Source organism: Typopeltis vanoorti, chromosome 25 (assembly GCF_054136105.1).
Source record: "Typopeltis vanoorti isolate ZY-2024b chromosome 25, IOZ_Tvanoo_1.0, whole genome shotgun sequence".
In the NCBI taxonomy this organism is placed as follows: Eukaryota; Metazoa; Arthropoda; class Arachnida; order Uropygi; family Thelyphonidae; genus Typopeltis; species Typopeltis vanoorti.
Window position 1 is genome coordinate 28,199,918 of NC_143573.1, and position 21,794 is coordinate 28,221,711.

Consider the following 21,794-nt stretch of genomic DNA (forward strand, 5'->3'; position numbering starts at 1 on the left):
TTAATTAAGAATTACTAATTAAATATTTACTGAAAACCTGACCTGCTATTAATTTATAAAATAATAATATGTATAGAATTTTGTATAACTAAATATATGTGGTGTAACGTAAAGTGTTAATTTATATTTAACTGTATACGTAATCAAAAAGTTAGAGAAGTAGCTTAAATATTCTGTTGTTCTTATTTGTCAAATATTTAATGTTATGTAATCATTCATGTAAGAGTAGTAACAGAGCATACATTACATTAGCGAAATGTTTACGTTTAGTCTGTTGTCATGGAGACGCACGCGTAAACAACCACGAATGAAGAGAGCGTGGCGTTCGAACGTAAGGTGGGAGTGAAGGTCATATATGAAGAAAAGAGGAGAGGATTATTAATTAGAGAGAAGAGAGAGTTTTGCGGAGCCTGAAGGAAAGTAGGATATAAGCAAGGAAGTGAAAGAAAATTATAAGTTCTCTAGGGCAGAAATTCATGAGAATAGTGTTGAGAAGTGAGCCAAAACATAGTGAATCATATACTTAGCTGCAAGTGAAATAAGCTGTGGTTATAGAGGAAAATTGATGTCGTAATCGGATAAATAAAGAACTGGACATTCAATGAAAAATTCTGATTAGTTCCAGTTAGTCTAGGATTACGTCTTAATTCTGTGTTGCCCTGAGAAGAATATAATGAATTTATCTAGTTTCAGAAAAGTAAACAAGGAAAGATATCAGTGCCTTATTGATGTGTTTTTTTTAGAATAGTGAAGCGCAGTTAACAAAAGTTCAGTTAAAGCGTAGAAGAATTTTATTATGTGTGTTCCGCTAATGTAAATAAGTTAATTCATAAGTGTACTCGCAATAACTTGATGTACTGAAGATTTTATCTGGTAAGAGTAGTTGTATATGTTTGTCTATTCTAGCATTAACTGTAATAGATCTCTGATGCTCAAAGTCCGGAATAAGCTTGCTTGGAATATTGTCTACCTAGATTAGTGCCTGCTGTGAACTTAAGCATTGAACTGACAGATTTGTAGAGACTGACTGATTGTGAAGTTTGTTATTTTAATCTGAGTTAAGAAAATATGTGTTTTTGAAGTTGCAAATTGTTTTTGAGAATTTAGAACATCGAACTGGAATGAGAGACTTAGCGAGTTGTATTGAGTTTATTGTATTGTTTCATTTAAAAGTAGAATTATTGTACTTGTTATATATCATATATTAAATGTTTTATTTTGTTAATCTAAATATTGTGTTTGCCTGAATTCCTTATTATTGCACCGTTCATAAATATTCGAATCTTGCGGGAACCCCAAGTGGAATAGTAAATAATTCGGCCTAAACTAATGAGAAGACTGCTAACTTAATTAAGAATTGATCCTACTATTTTATATAGACTAATCTAAAAATAGGGTGGCGCAGTATAATTATAAATTTCTTTACTTTTGGATCGGTGATCAATTTGCGATTAAGTGTTATATTGATAAGAGTGACTTGAACCAAGATGGTAAATTAGAACACACGACGAAAAAGGTCGTCACGACAAATGGCGCAGTCGGCAGGATGTGATTTAATCGATAAGAATTGAATTTAACAACTATAAGTTAAGAAATTGAGTTTAGTTTTAGTGATAACAATCATAGAAATGCTCCCTGAAATTTTAGAAAGTGAAATAAATAAATCACAGTGAACTGGTTATAATCTGGAGTCAGGCAAAGATAAAAGTTTATTTTAAAGTAGAAAGATTGTATTAATAGAATTAGTAATTTATTAATCACTATGGCTGTCACATCAAGCTCTGAAATGAATGACAGTGAATTCTTTCGTACGGTAAACCCGCAACAGGTTTTTCCCCAATATTCAGGTGAAGAATCAGATGATGTACTATTTTTCTTTACCTATGTTGAAAAGCTTAGAGAAATTGCAGGTTGGACTGATTTTCAACTGCTAGTTCTGATTAGAAGTAAATTGGTAGGTAAAGCAAGGACATTTTTGCATTCATCTCCAATACTTCGAGAAACCTTAGAATACAAGAAGTTTAAGGATGAACTAATTACTAAGTTTTCCCATACTAGGTGCTACGTTAAAACCCTTACAGAACTCCACAAGTGCATGCAAGATGACAAGGAAGATGTGACTAATTATTATAACAGATTGATGAACATTGCTAGATCTACGAGGGTGTCCCCTACAGAAAGGCCTCACTTAAATTGGATTGTCTTTCAACAATTTCGACTGGGACTGCATAAAAATTTAAGAGAGGTTATTTACAAAAAAAGGGCTGTCAATTTAGAAGCATGTTACAGTCTGGCCAAGCAAAGAGAGAAAATATTGGAAGAAATGCAACAAATATGCTCCATAAGACAATCACTCACTCAAGATTGTAATGATCAAGTTACACCTTCACCAATTCTTGAATGTCTTTCAAACTGTAAAAAAGGGAAAGAAATTAAGAATGAGGAAGTCAATGAAGATAACTCTATCACCTTAACTAACAAACCAGATTCACTAGACTACGATTTCCATAGAATGCAAAGTGTAACGATGGCCAAGGAGAATGGCAAATTGCCTTTAACCCTTGTACAAGGTCTGATTGGAAAAATTCCGTGCAATATTCTGTTAGATACTGGAGCCCATATATCAGTTATTTCTAACTCTATGGTGAATAAACTTGTTGATGACTTTTCTGATAACATCACCCTGATTCAGAGACCAGTAAAAATCACAGGAGTTGCTAAAATTGAACTGATTGCTACAAGAAAATTAAATGCTGAAATTTCCATACCTTGTTTTCCAGTAAAGTTTTCACATGATCTCATTATCCTTCCTGAAGTTGCTGACACAAATGACCAAATCATACTAGGACTAGATTTCCTAGAGAAAAATAAATTCATGTGTGACTTTGCCTCTGAAACCATCTCCTTGTGTGGCGTGAGTCATAAGTCAATATACAATGAAGACAATGAAAGGAAACTATGTGACAAGATGGAGATTGAGACCTTAAACCTTGAAGACGGATTGAGTGATAAGAAAAGAAAATTATTGCACGAAGCTCTTAATTTAACAGAATCAAAAACTGATAGAGCAGAAATAAAGAATTTCATTCTATTAATCTTTCAAAAATACCCTCAAACGTTCACTGAAGATATTAGCTCATTGACTTGTACAAACAAGGTAGAGCATTCCATTGAGATCACTTCAGACACGCCTATCTATACTAAGCAGTACAAAACCCCTCTTAAATATCTAGATAGACTTCAGATCCTTCTGAATGATTATGAGAAGGCTGGGATCATAGAAAAATCTAATTCCAGATGGAATAGTCCCTTTTTATTAGTAGAAAAGCCTGATGGAAGTCTCAGATTTATATTAGATCTGCGTGAGATTAATAAGGTCACTAAGCCCATTGACTTTCCTCTATGTAACATAGAAGAGCTCCTGGCTAGTCTAGAAGGAGCAAAATATTTCTCAAAACTAGACTTAAACTCTGGCTATTTCCAGATACCTCTTAGAAAACAGGACAGACAGTTTTTTGCCTTTACCACTCGATGGCAAAAATACCAACTCTGTCGACTTCCTCAGGGGGCCAGAAATTCAGCTATGAGTTTCCAATGTCTGATGAACACTGTACTCTCAGACATGTTAGGAAAGGGAGTCATATGTTTCCAAGATGACCTATTAATTTACACCCCAGATTTAACATCACATGAAGAAATTTTAGATAATGTGTTAAATAGATTAAATTTGTCACGTCTATCATTGAAGTGCTCAAAATGTAAATTCTTCATGAGAAAGGTTGAATACCTAGGACATGTTGTCAGTGAGGCTGGAATAATCCCTACTCAAGAAAACATCTCTGCCATTCTAAGAGCTAAAATACCCACCTCCGTGAGACAAGTACGAAGGTACTTAGGAATGGTAAACTTCTATAGAAAATTTATTCCAAATTGTTCTCAAATAATGGAGCCCATAATTAAGTTGACTAAAAAGGGAGAAAAGTTCGTATGGGGAAAGGAACAAGAGTCTGCCCATAAATCTTTAAATTTAGCATTAACTAGATCTCCTGTTCTCACTCATCCCACTCTTGGAGAACCCTTCTATCTTGCAGCAGATGCCTCGAATGATACTATTGCAGCTGTGATAGAACAGAAAAGGAGAGAAGAAATTAGACCCATTGCTTTTCTAAGTAGAAAACTATCTGCATCAGAAAAAAATTACTCAGTTATTGAAAAGGAAGCACTAGCTATTGTACATGCCTTAAGGAAATTCAGATACATGTTACTAGGACAAGAAATTTTTCTAAGATCAGACCATAAACCCCTAACCTTTTTATCCACGATGAAAGATAAAAACCAAAGGATTATTCGATGGGCATTAGAATTACAAGAATTCCAAATACAGATATGTTATATTCCTGGAAAACTCAATGTAGTTGCTGACTACTTATCCAGAGCCCTAGATGATAAAGTAGATGAGGATATCAGTGCAGAAGAAAAGATAGTGAACTTGATAGCTGAAGAAAATGAGGGACAAGAAAACATAAGGAAACCCCCACACCTTCAGAATTGGACCAAATTCTCCATTATAGAAGCACAAAAGTTGGATCCTACATGGGGAGAAATATATCGACGAATCAAAAATGGGGAAGGAGTCTTGGAGGAACACACGTTTTTGCAGTCCTTATATTTGGATGAAGATGGCCTCCTGATGGCAAAACATGATGTCACCGGAAATTGGAAAAACAAAATAGTAGTTCCTACTGTCATGGTACCGTGGGTGTTATATACCTTTCATGATGCTGATCTAGCAGGACACCAAGGGTTTTTCCGGACATGGGGGAGAATTAGAAATAGATATGTGTGGAAGGGAATGAGACGAGATGTTGAAAGTTATGTGTTTTCATGTCATCTATGTCAAAGGAAATCAAATTATGGAGGAAAGGCTCCTCTTCAACCTTTCCCTATTCCTACTCGCCCTTTTCAAGCTTTGGCCATGGACATTATAGGTCCACTCCCTACTACCTCTAAAGGAAACAAGTATATACTTGTTGTAATAGATATGTTCTCTAGGTTTCCTGAAGCCACAGCAATGAAGAATCAAACTGCGCAAACCGTAGCTGACAAGTTGTTTAAGATGATCATTTCAAGATATGGAACCCCCCAAACACTTCTCACTGATCAAGGTTCAAACTTTACAGCTGAAGTTATGCTTCAATTATGCAAGTTACTGAAGATAAAAAAGCTTTTCACTACTCCTTATCACCCCCAAGGAAATGGAATGTGTGAAAGGATGAATCGTACGCTGAAACAAACCCTATCCAAACTTGCTAATAATCACTTGTATAATTGGGATAAGTTCCTTCCACACACCCTTTTTGCCTGTAGGACAGCCCTGCATGCTGCCATAAAAGAAACCCCTGCTGTAGTTTTATATGGTTTTGAACCACTGTTTCCCAGTGACTTCAAGAACACGCATGCAAACTCAGGATTCCCAGACATTGATCAGTATCTTAACAATATGATCTCTGAAAACAAAATTGCATATGATCTAGTAGCAGAAGCCAGTCAAAACAGCTCACAAAAGGCTAGAGCGTATGTTAATAGACTAAGAACCTATAAGGAATTAAAACCTGGAAGCTTAGTACTTTTGCGACAAGATCATAGTAACAAGAGAACAGGAAAGTTTGGAAAATGTGCAATAGGACCTTATGAAGTTGTTGAAAAGACATCTCCTGTTAACTTTCGAATAAGAGAATCTACAGGAATGAAAAGAACTTTAGTTGTCCACTCAGACCGACTGAAATTGTACAAGAAGAGACCTGACAAATTAGTCTGCCTAGGAGATTCTCTAGAAGCAATATTGGGAAGGGAAAGGAATTACCATAGAAGAACTAATCACAGACGGAACACAAATATTACAAAACAGCCAAAACACAGTGATGCTAATACAGAGCATGAATTGAATTTGGAAGAGACGATCCCATACTACAGACATAAAAGACACGCGGAAATTGTTAATGACAGTAATAAGAAACTTAATGAGCAACAGATTATGAATAAATGCACAAATCATGATAAGGAACCAAATTTCATTCAAACTAGGTATTACTTGAGAAATAGAAAAGGAAATATGTAATCCAGTTTTTTTTTTGTTTAAAGGAGCCTAGTGTCAGAAGAAAAATTTTTCTTATAATAAAAATTTTTCAAAGAAAGGGTGAGCCTATGTTAAATTGTGAATGAAGCTATGTTATGTAATTTATTATTTTCATTCACATTTAACATTGCCTATTTAAATATTAATCATGGTTTATATAAAATTGTTTATTATTCCTTAATTAAGAATTACTAATTAAATATTTACTGAAAACCTGACCTGCTATTAATTTATAAAATAATAATATGTATAGAATTTTGTATAACTAAATATATGTGGTGTAACGTAAAGTGTTAATTTATATTTAACTGTATACGTAATCAAAAAGTTAAAGAAGTAGCTTAAATATTCTGTTGTTCTTATTTGTCAAATATTTAATGTTATGTAATCATTCATGTAAGAGTAGTAACAGAGCATACATTACATTAGCGAAATGTTTACGTTTAGTCTGTTGTCATGGAGACGCACGCGTAAACAACCACGAATGAAGAGAGCGTGGCGTTCGAACGTAAGGTGGGAGTGAAGGTCATATATGAAGAAAAGAGGAGAGGATTATTAATTAGAGAGAAGAGAGAGTTTTGCGGAGCCTGAAGGAAAGTAGGATATAAGCAAGGAAGTGAAAGAAAATTATAAGTTCTCTAGGGCAGAAATTCATGAGAATAGTGTTGAGAAGTGAGCCAAAACATAGTGAATCATATACTTAGCTGCAAGTGAAATAAGCTGTGGTTATAGAGGAAAATTGATGTCGTAATCGGATAAATAAAGAACTGGACATTCAATGAAAAATTCTGATTAGTTCCAGTTAGTCTAGGATTACGTCTTAATTCTGTGTTGCCCTGAGAAGAATATAATGAATTTATCTAGTTTCAGAAAAGTAAACAAGGAAAGATATCAGTGCCTTATTGATGTGTTTTTTTTAGAATAGTGAAGCGCAGTTAACAAAAGTTCAGTTAAAGCGTAGAAGAATTTTATTATGTGTGTTCCGCTAATGTAAATAAGTTAATTCATAAGTGTACTCGCAATAACTTGATGTACTGAAGATTTTATCTGGTAAGAGTAGTTGTATATGTTTGTCTATTCTAGCATTAACTGTAATAGATCTCTGATGCTCAAAGTCCGGAATAAGCTTGCTTGGAATATTGTCTACCTAGATTAGTGCCTGCTGTGAACTTAAGCATTGAACTGACAGATTTGTAGAGACTGACTGATTGTGAAGTTTGTTATTTTAATCTGAGTTAAGAAAATATGTGTTTTTGAAGTTGCAAATTGTTTTTGAGAATTTAGAACATCGAACTGGAATGAGAGACTTAGCGAGTTGTATTGAGTTTATTGTATTGTTTCATTTAAAAGTAGAATTATTGTACTTGTTATATATCATATATTAAATGTTTTATTTTGTTAATCTAAATATTGTGTTTGCCTGAATTCCTTATTATTGCACCGTTCATAAATATTCGAATCTTGCGGGAACCCCAAGTGGAATAGTAAATAATTCGGCCTAAACTAATGAGAAGACTGCTAACTTAATTAAGAATTGATCCTACTATTTTATATAGACTAATCTAAAAATAGGGTGGCGCAGTATAATTATAAATTTCTTTACTTTTGGATCGGTGATCAATTTGCGATTAAGTGTTATATTGATAAGAGTGACTTGAACCAAGATGGTAAATTAGAACACACGACGAAAAAGGTCGTCACGACAACCATACCATCTGAGATTAGCTCTGCTAACGCATTCCTGAATGCTAACAATGTCAAGTTCTTTCCTAATATCCTCGTTTTTAATATGATATTGCCATTGATGCCATCTGTTCATGCCTCTAATCTTTCTCAGGAATCTCATTTGCGGTCTCTAGTCTTTGGTCAAGTGTTTACTTCTCACCAGCTCTCAGATCCATAAGTTAAAACTGGTTTGAATACTGTCTTGTATACAGCTAATTTAGTGTTCCGACTAACTGCTCTCTTATTCCATGTGAATTTATTTAATTGACTTCCCACCATACCAGAATCAGCTTTGTTGATTCTGTTGTCTATTTCCATATTTAATTTACCATCTTCACTAAAAATCGTGCCTAAGTAGCTGAAATGTTTTACTTGTTCCAGAGGTTCCATGTTCAGAACACAGTTGACATTTTCAACAATTCTACCTATTTTCATTGTGTTTGTAATGCTGACCTTCATACCATATCTATTACAACAGTTATTCAATTTAGTCAGGGAATCTTGCAAACTTGTAGTGGATTTATTTAGAAGTATAACATCATCTGCATAAAGCGAAGAGCTGACATTAACATCTCCAATTTTGATATCATGTTTAATACCACTTTCCTTCATAACATGATCCATATAGATAATGAATAACAGAGGGGATAATGTACATCCTTGTCTCACACCAAAATTAACATTAAACCATCTTCCTGTACTTCTTTCAATTCTAACTGCTGACTCACAACTCAAATACAGACTAAGTATTGATTGATATAATGTCCCATTGACACCATATAACTGTAGCGAATTGAATAGCTTTTCTCTTGGCACCTTGTCATATGCCTTTTCCAGATCGACAAAACTTAAATACAGATCTTTGTTATATTCCCATGCTTTCTCGACTATTTGTCATAAAGTGAAGATCTGATCCTGACAGCCTCTATTTGGTCTGAATCCAGCTTGTTCTTCACCAAGCTTTTCTTCCACAATTCTTCTCAACCGTTTTTCAAGTATACTTGCATAGATCTCGCCAGGAACACTCAGTAGGGAAATACCTCTGTAATTCTCACATTCAGTTTTATTTCCCTTTTTATACGTGGGCACTATTAGAGCTCTAATCCGATCATCGGGAATTTGTCCCTCTGTCGAAGCTTTTTGAACTATGCAGTGCAGCCACTGCAAGACTTTTATACTACCATACTTCAGCATTTCTGGTCGAATATCATCTACTTCTGCTGCCTTTCCACATTTCAAGCATTTGATGGCTTTTTCTACTTCAAGTATGGATATGTATTTCTGACTGTATGCCTGTTGAGCATTTTTTACCACTGTGCTATCACTGCTTGTTTTATTTAGCAATTTTTCAAAGTATTTACTCCATACTTCAAGGATATCTTTTGTTCCTGTTTTCATGTCACCTTTATCATATCTAACTACTTTTACAGCACTCTTTCCTCCATTTCTAAGTTTCTTCAACAACCTCCAGATTATCTTACCACCTTTTTGGTGTTTATTTTCTATGTTCTTGCCAAAGTTCTCTCATGACTTTTATTTAGCTAGTTTTACACAGTGTTTCGCTTTCTTACATTTGTCTCTGTATTCTCTAAGATTAAAAGCTGACTTATTTGCCAAGAACCTTTGACATGATTTCTTCTTTTCCTTCACTGCCTCTTTAACTTCCTGTGTCCACCATGGAGTCCTGATTTTTCTATCCTTGTGGTGACAACCTCACATGCCTCTCTGGCTGAATCAGTCAGGGGTTTTCTTCAAGGCTTGCCACTGAATCTCCAAGGTTTGGTTCCTGTTTTCAAACTGTTTCATTTTTTCTTCAATAATCTTTGTATATTTCAGTCTACAGTTCACATCTAAGAGCTGCTCAACTTTTATTCGCTTTAAAACTTTCGTTGTGGCAGTTAGAATTCAAGGCAGTAGAGGAGGATGGTTTAATGTTAAATCTGAATTTAACATTCAGATTTATCATTACGAAGGAAAGTGGTATTAAACCTTATATCAAAATTGGAGATGTTAATGTCAGCTCTTTGCTTTATATGGATGATATTATACTTCTAATTAATCAGCTACAAGTCTGCAAGATTCCCTGACTAAATTGAATAACTGTTGTAATAGATATGGTATGAAGATCAGCAATAACAAGACAAAGACAATGAAAATAGGGAGAAGCATTGAAAATATCAACTACATTGTGAATGGAGAACCTATAGAACAAGTAAAACATTTCAGCTACATAGGCACGATTTTTGGTGAAGATGGCAAATTAAATATGGAAAGAGACAACAGAATTAATAAAAGTGGTATGGTTGGAAGTCAGCTGAATAAATTTATATGGAATAAGTGAGAAATTAGTCAAAACACTAAATTAGCTGTATACAAGACAGTGTTCAAACCAATTTTAATTTATGGATCTGAGAGCTGGGTCAGAAGTAAAACACTTGACCAAAGACTGGAGACAGCAGATATGAGAGTCCTGAGAAATATTAGGAGCATGAACAGATGGTATCAATGGCAATATCATATTAAAAACAAGGATATTAGGAAAGAACTTGACATTGTTAGCATCCAGGAATGCATTAGCAGAGCTAATCTCAGGTGGTATGATCACTTAAACAAAATAGGAAAGAAAAGATTAGCAAAACAAGTGTTGTCTACCAGGTTGGCAGGAAAAATACCCAGAGAAAGACCAAGATATTAGCAGATTGATACAGTAAAAAGTGCCTTAGAAGACAAAAATATAAAATCTAATAATGTTAAGGTCTTGACAGGTAACAGATTAATTTGGAGTAATATTGTTGATAGGAAGTTAGAATGATGTAAGTTCTTCATGCAGTAATATCATAATATACACCCTTGAGAGTATGTCGGGGTGCTTCAGGGTCAAAGCTGTATAACTGAAAGGAGCCCTCCACATAGACTTTAAAGGAATGCGGAGAACCGAAGAGGGCTTCTGACCTAATGTCCAATCCTCACCTTCTCGTTGTGCACCCTGTTGGGTATCTACTAGGATACTGAACGAACGAGGATGGGCTGACAATTTGGGATTTAGCCGACCAAATTGTATTCTTATTGGTTAAACCAAAATAAAAAATGATGGTACAACATGACAAAATTTCATGCCGGCAGGGGCATCGCCCGGTTAAACAAGGCCCCCCGTTGTTTTCGCCAGGGAACCAGGGCGAACAGCAAATAGTTAGCTACAGGAACAAATCTGAAAACAAACCCCAACTCAACATCACTGGAGTTAAAGATCGTACTATCAACGTAAGAAGCCTGAATGGCAAAAAAAATGGAGCTAGCTGAAGAATTAGATAAGTACCAGAACGACATAATAGGGGTGACTGAAACAAAAAAGACAAAAACTGGTGAGATCTTTCTGAGCAATAAATACAAAATGTTATATTCAGGCAATGACAATCAAGGAAAAGAAGGAGTAGCCATAGTATTCAACACAAAATACAAGGCTAATCTTCTTGAATGGCAGTCAGTCTCAAGTAGAGTAATGTGAGCAAATATGAGAATGGGGAATTGGACAATGAGACTTATTTGTGCCTATGGTCCCACAGAAGGTTCTACTAAGGTAGAAGTGGAGGAATTTTTCGAGGTTTTAGAAAAAGCAACTGACACAATGAAAAAGGAAAAGTTGGTCCTTCTTGGGGATCTAAATAGCAGAGTAGGAAATGATTGTGAGAGATACAAAAATATTTTGGGAAAATTTGGAGAAAAGAGCAAAGCTAATAATAATGGCAAATATCTGTTGGATTTCTGCTCAGGACGTGGACTGGTTATTACTAACACCATTTTCCAACATAAAAATGTATACAAATTCACATGGAGAGAAGAGGCTAGGAATAAGAAAAGTCTCATTGACTATGTTATTGTTGATAGTGATGTTTTCTCCCTGGTGCAGGACACCAGAGTGTACAGAAAATTTGAAATTGGAAGCAATCACTATTTAGTCTTGAGCAAGATAAAATTGAATTTCATATTGAAAAGAATAACATGTAAGAAAGTTTTAAAGCGAATAAAAGTTGAGCAGCTCTCAGATGTGAACTGTAGTCTAAAATACAGAAATATTATTGAAAAGAAAATGAAAGAGTTTGAGAACAGGAATCAAACCTTGGAGATTCAGTGGCAAACTCTGAAGGAAACATTGATTGAGTCTGCCAGAGAGGCATGTGGTGAGGTTGTGTGCAAGGATAAAAAAATCAGAACTCCCTGGTGGACACAGGAAGTTAAAGAGGCAGTGAAGGAAAAGAAGAAAGCATATCAAAAGTTCCTGGCAAATAAGTCAGCTTATGCTCTTTGAGAATATAAAGACAAATGCAAGAATGCTAAACACTGTGTAAAACTAGCTAAACAAAAGTTGTGAGAGTACTTTGGCAAGAATATAGAAAATAAATATGAAGAAGGTGGCAAAATATTCTGGAGGTTGTTGAAGAAGCTTAGGAATGGAGGAAAGAGTGCTGTAAAAGGAGTTAGAGATGATAAAGGTGACACGAAAATGGTAGAAAAAGATATCCTTGAAGTATGGAGTAATTACTTTGAAAAACTGCTAAATGAAACAAGCAGTGATGACAGCACAGTGGTAAAAAACACTGACCAGGCATGTAGGCAGGATACATATCCATACTTGAAGTAGAAAAAGCCATCAAAGGCTTGAAATGGAAAGTCAGCTGGAGTAGATGATATTCGACTAGAAATGCTGAAGTATGGTGGTATAAGAGTCTTACAGTGGCTGCACTGCATAGTTCAGAAAGCCTGGATAGAGGGACGAATTCCCAATGATTGGAGTAGAGCTCTCATAGTACCCATATATAAAAAGGGAAATAAAACTGAATGTGAGAATTACAGAGGTATTTCCCTACTGAGTGTTCCTGGCAAGATCTATGCAAGTATACTTGAGAAACAGTTGAGAAGAATTGTGGAAGTAAAGCTTGGTGAAGAACAAGCTGGATTCAGGCCAAATAGAGGTTGTCGGGATCAGATCTTCACTTTACGACAAATAGTCGAGAAAGCATGGGAATATAACAAAGATCTGTATTTAAGTTTTGTCGATTTGGAAAAGGCATATGACAAGGTGCCAAGAGAGAAGCTATTCAATACGCTGCAGTTATATGGTGTCAATGGGGCATTATATCAAGCAATACTTAGTCTTTATTTGAGTTGTAAGTCAGCAGTTAGAATTGAAGGAAGTACAGGAAGATGGTTTAATGTTAAATCTGGTGTGAGACAAGGATGTACATTATCCCCTCTGTTATTCATTATTTATATGGATCACGTTATGAAGGAAAGTGGTATTAAACATGATATCAAAATTGGAGATGTTAATGTCAGCTCTTTGCTTTATGCAGATGATGTTATACTTCTAAATAAATCCGCTACAAGTCTGCAAGATTCTCTGACTAAATTGAATAGCTGTTGTAATAGATATGGTATGAAGGTCAGCAATAAAAAGACAAAGACAATGAAAATAGGCAGAATCATTGAAAATGTCAACTGTGTTGTGAATGGAGAACTTATAGAACAAGTAAAACATTTCAGCTACTTAGGCACGATTTTTACTGAAGATGGTAAATTAAATATAGAAATAGACAACAGAATCAACAAAGCTGGTATGGTGGGAAGTCAATTGAATAAATTCATATGGAATAAGAGAGAAATTAGTCAGAACACTAAATTAACTGTATACAAGACAGTGTTCAAACCAGTTTTAACTTATGGATCTAAGAGCTGGGTAGAAGTAAAGCACTTGACCAAAGACTATAGACCGCAGATATGAGAGTCCTGAGAAAGATTATAGGCGTGAACAGATGGCATCAATGACAATATCATATTAAAAACGGATATTAGGAAAGAACTTGTCAGCATCCAGGAATGCAGTAGCAGAGGTAATCTCAGGTAGTATGGTCACTTAAACAGAATGGGTGAAGAAAGATTATCAAAACAAGTGTTCTCTGCCAGGTTGGCAGGACCCAGAGGGAGACCAAGATATAGGTGGATTGATACAGTACAAAGTGCCTTAGACGATAGAAATATAAGATCTGATAATGTTGGAGTCTTGACAAGTAACAGACTAATTTGGAGGAAAATTGTAGATAGGAAGTTAGTAATGATGTAATTTTTTTCATGTAGTATTATCATATCCTGTACACCCCTTGAGGGTACATGGCAGGAATTTGATGATGATGATGAGAGTATGTCAGGAATTTGGTGATGCTGTTGTTGACTATGGGTAATGAGTTTTTTGTCTTTTGCTGAAACAATCATGTGCATGTAATGTTACCTAACACCAACTGATTTCTCTTTTTTTTATACACTTGTCTACACAGGGCACTAGTGTGCGATAGGTTCTGCAACTTCTCACATGTGAGACTGATAGAAAAAAAAAAGAAATTTGGGTGGATCATCATGTGCTTCCTCAGATGTACAAAGTTATATTAAATGTAAGCACAAGTTCACTAATTATATAACAAAACGTTGAATACTGTGTGTGTGTGTGTGTGCGTGTGTGTGTGTGTGCGTGTGTGCGTGCGTGTGTGCGTGCGTGCGTGCAAGCACCTTTTAGTAAACCTAACTAGGATTTCATTTATAATTAGACTATGCTGCTCTATTACCACTCATGATTGTATATATGTATTGTTAAATTCTTCTAGTGTACATGCTAATACTACTGTTTCATTTTTCAAATCATATTGAGATGCCAATGAAAAGCTGATTGAAATAATTTTATAATAAAACAAAGGGCTGCTGTTATATAAGTAATTAGTTTATTATTTCTTTGTATAAAAAAATACTGTAAACAAACTTCTATACATTGTCAGTGTATAAAACTAAGAAAACAATATGAAATCAAAACATCATAACTGCATGCTATAACAGCAATGGTCATCTTGCTATTTTATTATTTTTTTTTAAATGCAGCTACATGTGTAATTATGCATGTTTAACTTATAGCACTATTGTTAAAAGTTTTTCCACTTGGTTATACTATAAATTAAAGATGCCAAGAAATTATATTCTTGGTTTAATCCTTTATCCAGGTGTATGCAAACACAGTTCGCACATGAAGTAACTTCACGACTAGGCAACTCATATATAGGAGCTGATGACTTCACATAACTTGCATTAGTATCCCATAATGCAAAGCACATATCCTTATGAATATGTATAATGCTATGCATTATCGGATGAGTCACTACCTAGAGCAATTTCAACTGTTATTGAGGCCTCATCAATGGGAGCCAGACCAAGACCATACTAAGGCAAGTGATGTGAAGTCATCAGCCTCTATATACGAGTTGCCCAGTCATGTAGTTACTTCACAAGCAAACTGTCTGCTTACACTAGGATAAAGGATTAAACCAAGAATGTAATATCTTGGCATCTTTAATTTATAGTATAACCAAGAGGACAAACTTTCAACATCCCTAATCCAGAGTATTTTAGTAATAAGGTGTGACACCTTTTGGCTACTTATATATGGAAATATGACTTCTGCAGTGGGAGCCAGATAAAGACCATACTAAGGCAAGTTATCTGAAGTATCACTTGGTATCACTTTTGGGTCTGGCTCCTATTGATGAGACCTCAATAAAGTTTGAAACTCGTCTGGAATAAGCTAGGATAATCCTTTATCCTAGCTTACACTAGGATAAAGGATTAAACCAAGAATGTAATATCTTGGCATCTTTAATTTAAAGAGGACAAACTTTCAACATCTCTAATCCAGAGAATTTTAGTAATAAGGTGTGACACCTTTTGGCTACTTATATATGGAAATATGACTTCTGCAGTGGGAGACAGATAAAGACTATACTAAGGCAAGTTATCTGAAGTATCACTTGGTATCACTTCTGGGTCTGGCTCCTATTGATGAGACCTCAATAAAGGTTGAAACTCGTCTGGGTAGTGACTCTTCCCATAATGCATAGCATTCATGTCTGTAGGGATATGTGCTTTGCATTATGGGATACTAAGGCAAGCGATGTCGAGTCATCGGCCTCTATATACAAGTTGCTTACACTTGGATAAGGGATTAAACCAAGAATATAATTTCTTGGCATCTTTAATTTATACTATAGTACTATTAGGATTTTTTTTTTTTTTTTGAAGAGAATGGTTTACTCAATTTGTAATTACAATTTCCCAACTTGTGGAACAGAATGTCTGTTGCTATTCCATCTTTCAAATCATATTAAAATGCCAATGAAAAGTTGGTTTAAAAATTTTATAATTAAAAATTGTTGTAGTTGTAACTGGTATTTATTATTTGAACAGAATAATAAAGCAGAACTTTCTTTGAACTGGAGTTCATATGCTGGGCCAATCCACACTTAGGAGATTTAATCAACCAAATGGCCTATTTGACCAAAGTAAGATCATTTACCGAAGCATAGGACTTGTTAAACAGCTGATAGCAGCAAAGATGTCTTTGCCTTTAAGAGAGAGAGAGAAAGAGAGAGCAATAGCTGGCAGATTTTGTTGATGGATTTCAAGGTAGCAATGAACTGAAACTTCATGAGAGTCACCAAAACAAAATGTTCAGAAGCTGCTTCTCATGGCTGACTCTCAGCACAACTTTAAATTTCTCTAAAGAGGTCAATGATGAGAGATATGAACTCCCATTCTATCTCAAGTTGCTAAGTGACTAATTTAGATAATTACAATATTCTACCTCTACACTCTTGTCATGTTTTTTTAAATTTGGTTATGGAAAACCCACAAATTCCTCCACATCATAGATTACCTGAGAAAAGTTATATAATGCATGTATATTACAAGAAGCTTAACCTGAAACCTTAAGTGATTGAACATAAAATGGTTATGAAAACATAATACTGCCAAGTGTACTACTTTCATTTATATAAATGACTAATACTGGAAAAACAAAAAAATGTAAAACATTAGTGTATCTTAATTTGCAATTTTTATATAACTTACATCTTAATTAACCAACTATAATATAATGATAATTACATACCCATACTTTCTGAATGGTCTGAATGATACTGTTGAGGAAGCAAAAAACATGTTAATACTTTCATTCCTGTCCTTTCATCTAAGTCTGTCTGGAATTTCAACATCGGCTGTGACTGAAAAAAAAGTTTCCCTATATACTTTAACATTCCACAAACAAAATTTTTAAGCCATGTAAATTGTCTAATTATGTTTATATTAGATTAGTTTAAATGAATTAGATTAGTTTGTAAAGGTCTCTTTTTCAAAAACTGATAGCACTCTGAATTTATAAGATATGTCTTTAAAAAATGCTCAATTTCAATTATTAACACAAATATTTCAGTTAAAAAATATTAACGGTAAAGCTAAAAGTAAATGAAACATAAATTGGCAGAAGATTTATTCGTAGTTTCAGATTTTTCACTTAAATATCCTTTGAATTTCAAGAGAAAAAAAAAAAGCTGGCTCTTGTTGGAAAATTACAGAGTACAGAATCAGTCATAGAGATCAAAAATGTTTTAAATAATTATGGAGGAAAGAGCAAATCTAATAATAATGGTAAGTACCAACTGGATTTCTGTCCAGGAACATGAACTAGTCTTTAATAATCTCCCAAGTGCCAACATAAGAATGTGCACACATAAAATAAAGTCACATTGACTATATTATCTTGATAGTATAAATTAAAGATGCCAGGAAATCATATTATTGGTTTCATCCTTTATCCAAGTGTAAGCAAACAAAGTTTGCACGTGAAGTCACTTCATGACCGAGCTACTTGTAAATGGAGGCTAATGACTTTACATCAATTGCCTTAGTATCCCAGAATGCAAAGCAGATCATTACAGACAAGTATAACAATGGATTATGGGAAGGGCCACTATGCACTGGTTTCAACCTTTGAGGTCTCATCAGTGGGAGCCAGACCCAGAAACGACACTAAGGTTAGAGTAATTCAGAAGTCATATTTCCATATATGGGTATTAAAATGATGTCACACCTTATTACTAAAATACTCTGGATTAGAGAGAGAGAGAGAGAGAGAGAGAGAGAGAGAGAGAGAGAGAGAGAGAGAGAGAGAGAGAGAGAGAGATGCTGGAAGTTTTTTTAGTTGGTTATACTATAAATTAAAGATGACAGGAAATTGTATTCTTGGTTTACCTTTATCCAAGTGTAAGCAAACAAAGTCTGCACAAACTGTGTTTGCTTAATAGTATACCAAGTGAAAAAATTTTCATCAATTTCAATATCTTGAATATCTTCACACTGGGAACTTGGAATATTATGGAATTACCATTTAGTTTTCAAAAGGATTAAAATATACATCACACTAAAAACGCATACAAAAGTTTTAAAATAGAATCAAAGTCAAGTGAAAAATTAAAGAACCAAACATTAAACCACCTAATAAAATATAAAGAAATTGACTGATTCAGCTAAGAAAGCTTGTAATAAGTCTGCCAAGATAGGAAAAGAAGAACTCCATGGTGGCACAGGAAGTTTAATATTCTCAAAAGTCATGAAAAGATTGCAGAAGATAAATATCATGAAAGTCAAAAATTCTGGAGGCTATTGAAAAATATAGAAATGGAGGAAAAAGAACTGTAAAAGGAATCAGAAATTATAGGAGTGATATCAAAACTGAAGATAAAGATATTCTAGATACCCAAGAGTAGTTGCTTTAAAATTATTACATGACATAAGCAATGAAAGAACAGCAATAGCAAATATCCAGCAGGAATGTGGTCAAGAGCACATTTTCGTACTGGAGGCAGAAAAGCTGTTGGAAAGCTGAAGTGAAGAAATGTAGCAGAAGTGGAAACATTTGATCAGAAATGCCCAAAAATTGAGCCACTTTATATGGCTACACTACATAATTTAGAAGGCCTAGTCACAGAGTCAAATTTTAGACAACTAGAGGCAAGATCTCCTGGTACCTATCTATAAAAGGAAAATAAAATTTAATGGAAGAATTAAAAAGCAATTTAACTACTGGGTATTCTGTAAGACTTATAGAAGTATACTTGAAAAGAGGCTAAAAAATAACTGTTGAAAAGAAAATTATGGAAGAACAAGAAGAATCAAGCTCAAACAGGGTTTATCAGGATTAGATTTCTATTTATTAAACAAAGAGCTGAAAAATCAATAGAATATAACAAGGATCAGTAGTTAAATTCTGTAGATCTGGAAAAGCTATATGAATGTCACAACAGGAAATTCTTGTGCAAGACATTATATAGCCTATACTTAAGTTGTGTATCAGTATGAGATGATGGTCTGATATAACAATCATGCTTTTCCTCCAACTCTCGCATACACAACCAAGGAAATTGTCTCCTCCTACCAAAAAGAGTTCACTGCATGCTTCTGATTTTTCTCTAGAAAAATGTCAGAAGAATCATTAATTAGGTTATATGCTAACAAGTCTTCAGGTCTATTCCCTCCATCAGAACTATGATTAAAATTGGTGTTCCTAAATTAATACTCATCATCCATTATTTTTACAATTTATCACACTCCTGAAGACAATATCATTGAAGCAAGTTTTTCCTTTTATGTGAATCTCACCAAAAAAACACTTAAACCCAACAATAAACTTCAAACTTCCAGTCTGTTGAATGGTGAGTGGTCATGTTATTCACGTGACCAACAAGGAATGCAAACTTATATTTAGTCCATACCCCCAAAAAAGAGAGGGACAGCCAAACTATCATTCCATTGCCATTACCTCAATTCTCTCAAAAATATTGAAAATCATTAACAACCAGCCTTTACCTGAAAATCCAAAAATTAATTAGTAAATTAATTAATTAGCTAACAAAAGCGCTGGCAAATAAATTAACTCAAAGAAAAATGGAGAGGTTGATGTTAAGCATCTCATTAAAAGATAAGAAGCAAAACACCTGGATAAGAAGCCAGACTCGCATCACTGACATCATTCTTCACCACAAGCAACTAAAATGGAAATAGGCCGGACATCTATCCAGAAGAGAAGATGAGCAATGGACACCTACTAATGAACTGGATTCCTAAAGAGGGGATACGAGGCCGAAGACGTCCTAAAAGAAGGCGGAGTGATGAATTGTCAAAGTCTGTGGGAGAAAATTGGTCAACAATTGCCAAGAACAGAGACAGGTGGAAAGAACTGGAGGAGGCATTTGTCCAGCAGTGGACAGAAAATGGCTGAAAAGAAGAACTTTATTACCAAATGACAGCACTAGATGACATGACACATCACCCCATTTTGAAATGGTGACTTTCAATGGGGCAGAGCATGCACGTTGTATGTTTTGGTTTGAGAAAACCAAGTCTTCAACAGAAGTTCAGAGGAATTTCCATACACAATTCAGCAAAGAATCTCCTAGTAGGCACATGTTCTACATGTGGCACAAGACTTTGGTGGAAAAAACAGAGGCTGTTCTGTGCATCAGCCAAGGTCAACGGCAAGGCCACGTGCTGCTGATGCTGTTGTGGAAGTTCAAGAAAGTTTCCAGAGAAGTCCTGGAAAGTCAACCAGATGGGTATCTCATCAAATTGGAATTCCACATGACTGTGTGGCATATTTTATGACAACATCTACATTTAAGGCTCTACAAATTTGCCCTCATATGGCATTTGAAGATAAGAAGATACACCAGCATTTCTGTATGGAAATGATCAGTAGAATAGAACAAAACGAGGACTTTTTTGGACACAATCATTTTCGGTGATGAGTACACTCTTCACATAAGTGGGCAAGTAAACTCACAACTGCAGAATTTGGGGAAGCAAAAATCCAAATGCCATCACAGAACATGTTCGCAGCATCCCAAAGGCGAATGTTTTCCCAAAGATCGCTCTCAGTTAAGGTAGGTTTCAGTTCATTGAAAGAATTATATTTTATAGTTAGCCTCTTTCTATTTTATTTTGTAGTTAGCTTATTTCTATTTTATTTTGTAATTAGCCTCTAAACAATGAGTTTTTTAAGTTTACGTTTTCTTTCTTAATCATTATAATTTCTGCATAGTTATATGATATTATAAAAACTTATAAAATTATTATCAATATTATACAATACAAACTTATAAATACGTGCTTTATATATTATAAACTTAAAGTTTTCATTTGACTTCTGTGTGAAATTCGTTCATGCATGCATTCCAAGTCTCTCGACTGAGTAATACAAGTTCTAAACATATTTAAAACCACTTTAACAGAAAATATAATTCGCAGCATTAAATATTGAATTTATCTGAGTAAATAATGAAAACATTTTTAAAGTTGCAATAAATTCAGTAAATTTTGTTAAATAATGCAAACAGTAACAACTTATGATGACATCGCAACAAAAGCTACTAAATAGCTACTATTTAGTAGAATGATAGAGAGTAAAACGTAACAAGGTTGCTACAAACATACTGGTAATAAAGCTGACAACCCTGCTGAAAGAAGTAGTGGTAGTCTTGCATGATCTGCCACTTAAGTAATTTGAGATGCTGGTGTATAATTCATTTCCAGTAATTGTTAGTTCTTATTAATTATTACTGCTTAATTACCGCTGTACATAATTGTGCTCTTTTTTAATTTGTGAACCCTTTTACAACAGCAGCTAGCACTAATAAAAAACTAAAATTATCACAGAAAGGAAGTGGAAGAAATTTCCAAGATGCCTGGACTGAACAATATGGTGTTATTGATAGAGGCAATAAAGTTCTCTGTAAATTGCGATATGTATTCTTTGCATTCTTCAAACATTTTTTCTAGGGGCCATTTGTGCTTAGTTTCAAAATGTCATCTGTGAGTAGAACTTGGAATGTAAGAAGACATTTTGAAACTAAGCACAAATGGCTCCTAGAAAAAATTTTTGAAGAATGCAAAGAATACATATCAAACATCTAAAACTGGCAGAATCACAATCAGGGACTTTAATTAAATTTATTTCAGGACCAAATTTAGTAGCTGCAAGTTACAGTATTTGGGAACCACTTAGTGATGG

At 34.5% G+C, this 21,794-nt stretch overlaps 1 protein-coding gene across 1 annotated transcript in view; it reads right to left on the reverse strand.

Moving 5' to 3' along the window:
- LOC150092621 (protein lap4-like) overlaps positions 1–21,794 on the reverse strand; it is a 737,075-nt gene that overhangs the window by 515,288 nt on the left and 199,993 nt on the right. Inside the window, exon 10 of the mRNA XM_090414245.1 lies at positions 16,842–16,953. Coding sequence (XP_090270371.1) covers positions 16,842–16,953 — 112 coding nt within the window. The remainder of the gene's footprint in view (positions 1–16,841; positions 16,954–21,794) is intronic.